General features: G+C 42.1%; 1 protein-coding gene across 1 annotated transcript in view; it reads left to right on the top strand.

Annotated features, from left to right (window-relative positions):
• The window catches only part of LOC103520567 (mitochondrial inner membrane protease ATP23 homolog), a 10,503-nt gene extending 7,267 nt beyond the window's left edge, over positions 1–3,236 (top strand). Inside the window, exon 2 of the mRNA XM_008485669.3 lies at positions 2,285–3,236. Coding sequence (XP_008483891.3) covers positions 2,285–2,488 — 204 coding nt within the window. The 3' untranslated portion in view covers positions 2,489–3,236. The remainder of the gene's footprint in view (positions 1–2,284) is intronic.
• The last annotated feature ends 2,418 nt before the right edge of the window (positions 3,237–5,654 follow it).

Here is a 5,654-nt window from a genome sequence, read left to right as displayed (position 1 = left end):
CTCAGGGAAGATGGGGTCGTCAGAATTTGTTCCCAGACCACATTAAATACCCAAATTTGTACTAATGTGGTATCTCATTTTTGTGTTTTTATACAATAAATTATTCTCTTTTATTACAAGATAATCCCCGTCATCTTCCTCCACCTTCTTACCACTCTCAAACAACCGTAAGCTTCTACCCGGTTAATCAACCATTTTTTCGTGTGAAATGCTATAGCCGGTCTATAATAGACTGACATCCAAAACCTTTTATTTCAGTCAGACGAAAAAGCTGTCGAGGTTTTTATTACAACAAGGGTCAAAAAGAATGAAAAGGGTTATCTAATTTTTACCACAGTCCAACAGAGCTGAAAACTCAAAATCCAAATATACAAAGGAAACACCTAATTGATGTTGTTATACTGGGACTACTATATTTTCGCAACTAAGTCTGTCTTCATCCTTCTACATGTGCGCGTCAAACTGCACTTCGCTTGTTCTCTGAGGTCTTTGTCACCTCGTCCGTTTCTTTCCTCACCCTTTAGTACTGTTCGTTCTAGTATTTATATTAGGTACCAGCTATTGAGGTAACGACAACTGACCTTTACAGGCAGCACTCTTTGTAAACACAAAAAAGAGTACTACACCGGTGTACGTTATAGACCATTCGACTCGTTCAACCTGCGACCCTTGGTCTCTTCTACTTCTATCGGCACGAAATACTTGTCAGTAGTCCACCTCGCTTCGCGGTTCTAATAGAAGTTCTAACCAGTTGTAACTCCTTCTTCTGTACTGCCACCGCTTTAGTACCTTCGCATGCCCGACTTTTACTCCGGGCCTCCTATAGTTCACGGCGATGCTTTCTAAGCATAAGTGGTGATACTTCGTTCCTTCTACTACTCCTAATATGTTGAATGAAGGAGTCTAAACCTCGCTAGTTCACTTTAGACACCACTTATGTTCTTGGTACATTTCCTCCTATGTACTATCTATTTTAGTAACGAGATAAGTCTTGCAGTTTTAACTTCCTTTTTTGAGACCTCACTTCCTCTCTAACTTCCGTCCGTCCTTCAACATGTCACACGTCCGCCTACTCCTCAGGTCCTTCGTCTATCTTTTGCAGTCACCCTTCGACTTGCTACACTTGTTCTATAGTTCGAGTTCATTTATGGTCCTCACTACACTAACTTGTTTGTTGTTGTCTCCTCAAAGGTCCATTGTTCTTCAACACAAATGACACCCTCCCTGACACCGTATGTACGTGAAGTACTTCACAGGTCGTTCTTCTGGTTTTGTACATGTTCACATTGTTTCTCCAGTGAAGAGGGTCCATACAGAACCAACTCTCGGATCCAAACTTTGTTCGACTGGCTTCCTTCACGGTTTCACCTCACTCTGACTTCAATGGTTCTAACTCTTTCGACCCATGCTCGCCGCACGCAAAGAGTGTAAACTTGAAACACAATGGATCTTCGTTCCATTTCCAGTCAATGTCACAGTACTTGACACTGTGACCACGGCTAACACTTACACTAACCAATGTTTGTTGAGTTTCCTATAAGAACCTGTTCCACTCACACCATAACAATCTTGTATGGGTTCATATTTCGATTCTCGAAAACCAACCTTGTGGATAATCGACACCCACCCTAGTATGTTGAAACTTTCATGCTTCATCGTATTGTACATGTTATAACACAAGTATCACCCACTGTTTCTGTAAGCGGGAACAATAGACCGAGTTTTGACACTTCTCAACTTGGAATATCTAAAACATTGGTTTGAGTGGTGCACTTACGGTCAACTTTTTTGTGTAAGTGGGACTTGGCTAGTAGTTACTTAACCGACTACATAAGGTTCCTTAACCCAGCCTACTTTCCGCTTCAGGTCTAACTTTAGTAGTCTTACCTTTCCTTGGGTCATTCCGTTCGCGAGGCTCTTCTTAGGGTAGTGGTACCTTCTCTTCTAGGTTCTTCCTTGACTTCTCTACCTTGTTTTGACCCATAGTATTGCTTTCTCTGCCTTATATGCCCTGGCCTCACATCATTGAATTGATATCATGCGTTTCTTTTATCGTTGATTCCTATACGAATCTGGGGTCCCAAGGATTGGTTCGGTAGTTTCTATGGTTTGTTGTCAATGGATGAAATCTACTCCAAGATGGGCTGCGACTTCTTTGCGCGTTGAAAAGAGTTGCTCACCCGCGATCCTTTCCAAATTTAGTCTCATTCGAGCAGGATAAACAAGGTTTATTCTATTCTATTCTATTCTATTCTAATTTCTCTTGTCCACACTGTGTCACCAGGAATGCGTGGCGGACCGGGCTACCTGGGCTGTCTCAATGGTACGCAAGCTGTCCTACGCCGAGGCTCGTAACATAGTTGAGTCCGTGTTCACACGATGTTACAACGATCTAGAGCCGATAGGCCGACGTATTAAACCACGCAGCAATGATGCAGAGCTAGCGCTGAGTGAGGGGGTGCAACTCGGGTATGATCATTACCTGTGAGACACCCTGTAAGTAGAATGGAATATATGAACACTGTGTGAGACACCCTGTAAGTAGAATGAAATACATGAACGCTATATGAGACACCCTGTAAGTAGAATGGAATAGAATATAGTCCAGGGGTGGCCACTAACCTTACCTTGGGGAGCCGCAATCCCTTATAGCCGATTCGGGGCGTGCCACGCCACAGGCGAAATTTTTGAAATTTCGGTCTACAATCTTTAGAATTTAGTCTCAAGGAAATTCTGATCTTCAGAGAAATTTTTCAACAAGTATGAAACTTGATTGGAGAGCCGCACAAGATCGTCTCGCGAGCCACTTTTATGGGCACCCCTGTAATATACGTACACAATGTGTGAGACACCCTGTCTGTAGAATGGAGTTTATAAACACCATTTGTGAAGACAGCCTAGTTAGCTTGGTGGGTAGCGCGTCTGTCTTGTAAGCGCTAGGTTGCGGGTTCGATTCCCGCCCGGGGGCGAACAAATATAGGTGAGGTTTGTTGGAACGGCTGGGATTATCCTGTAAACTTGGTTTAAGCTAAAAGGGTTAGTTATTAAACTTATTGCTATTTTCTGTGATACACACAAAATTTGTCGTTTTGTCCTTGGCATTTTGAAGGCCATGTTAAAGTACTAATGAGTCAAATTACTACTCAAAAATTGTTCAACTTGACATTATGTTTTAATAATCCAAATACTTATGAGTACAATATACCTACGCCTATTTTATTACTCCTACTAAACTATCTAGTATTTATATCTTACTTTAGACCAGGTGTGTACAAACATGCAGCCACTGCGGGCCACACTTATGGTGGATTCCACCAATGACTTAATAAGAGATTTCACTAATGGGAGAATTTTTAATCACCCAAAAAAGATATATTACTAATCCCAAAAGGAGTTTTTTTTTAATGATCCAAAAAGGAGGAGTTTTGAAAAACTCCTGTTTGGATAGTTAGAAACTCCTTTTTGATCATAAAAAATTCTCCCGTTAATGAAATCTCTTGTTAAGTCATTGGTGAAATCCACCATTGTTTTATTATTATTATTAATGATAATTTAACCGCGACCATAAGGGTGGACTCAACTTCGCGGGCCAAAGGTACTTGTGGACCTTAGTTTGTACACGTCTCCTCTGTACTTCAGGTTCAATTCTATCTATCCGGGATTTAGATAGCGCCATTCTAATGTTATCACATGTTATAAACGAATCTAGGATTTACCTGTGTTACTATTTCTATGATTGAGTCGCTGTTAAAGATAATAGATTTATGATCCCCTTTGTTAGATACCTACGAGTGTTTTTTCCTCCTGTCTCTCCTTCGCTCTAGAGCAGGGATTCCCAAAATATGGCCCGCAGACCACTGGTGGTCCACGAGAAAGTGTCCAAGTGGTCCACGAAGTGGTCCCAAGAGAAAAAAAAAAAAAAAAAAAAAATTTTTTATTCGGGGGGAAAAAAGTAATTTTTCCCCCCTTAAAAAAAAAAAAAAAAAAAAAAAAACAATTTTTTATTCAGGGGGAAAAAAGTCAATTTTCCCCCCTAACTTATGTTGAAAGTAGCAGTACCTTTACACGTGTCAATTTTGTATTTTCATTAAATAAGAAAGGCTGAGTGGTCCATGGAAAATCATGAAATTGAAAAGTGGCCCGTGGCTTGTTTAAGTTTGGGAACCGCTGCCCTAGCCCTAGAGTAATCTAAGACACTATGAAATCTATGAATGGTTCAATGATACCTAGTCACGTGGTACACAAGTGCTCGTAAGTTGAGGCAGGTATTTGGACCTAAAAGCCCGTTCACACTTATCGTTGGGAAAAAAATCGTGTAGTTAGAACCGAATCGTGTCGTGTGTAGTGGTAACACTCTCATTTGTTTGTTTTGTCTACAAGGACATTTTGTATCGTTTGGGGAGGAAAAAATCGTGTTGTGGGAAGTGGGAACACTCTCATTTAAATGACATTGCCTAATACCTGCCTGCCTCGGTGGTGTAGTGGTCAAAGCGCTCGCCTGGTAAATAGGAGGGCGTGGGTTCAATCCCAGCCGAGGTATGGAATTTTATTCTCAATATAATTTGAGAAATTGACCACAATAATAGTAGTAGCCTACTGCTGGAGTAAAGGGACTTTTCAGTCCTATGCGAGCAGTATAAATAAGCACTATTATTGTTATTGTTAATACAGGACATTTGAGAAAAAAATCGGTTGAATCTCACGACAAGTGGGACCAGGCTCTAAGACCGGGATAGCTGCTTGTCCCGACTTTCTCTATGGAGAAAATGCCTTGTAAGCGCTAGCTCGCGGGTTCAATTCCCGTCCGGGGCGGATTTTATCCTGAACGGATAAGGTCTATTCTCGGAACGGCTGGCTTTCTGCTATCCTGCATTCCTTCTCTCTTCACTTTCGGGACGATAAGACCTTAGCAGTTACAGTTCCCTCCCCCCTCAGAAGGGATGTCTTTGGATGACTTGTCATCTGGAGACCTCCTAGCGAATGGTGCGAGGGACGATTGAGTGTCCAAACTATCAGGCTTTGAAGGAAATGAAAAAGCCGACGAACTTGCCAGAGCAGGATCGTCGAGCAAAATGATTGGTCCAGAGCCCGCCATAGGCATCCCCAAATGCCTAGCAAAAATGGTGGTGCAAGACTGGATCAAAAAAGAACATATCAGGATCTGGAATACAGAAACTGAAATGAGATTCTCGAGGAGGATGATAAAAGAACCCTCGAAAAGAATTTCCAAAGAAACAATGAACCTCAACAGGGGCGATATGAGACGTATTGTCGGGATGCTGACGGGACATTGCTATCTGAGGAAACACCTAAACACCATCGGAGTATACCATGGCACAACCAGGTGCAGAAGATGTGGAGAGGAGGAGGAATCAGCCTCTCATATCATCTTTGAATGCCCTGCGCTTTCATTACTAAGACTCAGTACCCTGGGACACCCAGGAGAAGAGATAGTAACCATACACTCGAACCCAATCAAACCACTCCTGAGCTTCGCAAGAGGATCAGGAGTGTTTGACAATGGGGGATTATACCGGAGAGTGCCACAAACATAGACCAGTGATTGATAAGGCGCAGATCGACAATAGTATGCATCTATAGACCTAAATGACAGAACCACTAAAAGAGGCATGTCAGGAAGAGACTGCCCAAGT

This window comes from Diaphorina citri, unplaced genomic scaffold (assembly GCF_000475195.1).
Source record: "Diaphorina citri unplaced genomic scaffold, Diaci psyllid genome assembly version 1.1 scaffold3792, whole genome shotgun sequence".
Classification (NCBI taxonomy): domain Eukaryota; kingdom Metazoa; phylum Arthropoda; class Insecta; order Hemiptera; family Psyllidae; genus Diaphorina; species Diaphorina citri.
The sequence above is the reverse complement of the archived record's forward strand: the minus strand, read 5'-3'. Positions and strand labels throughout refer to the sequence as shown.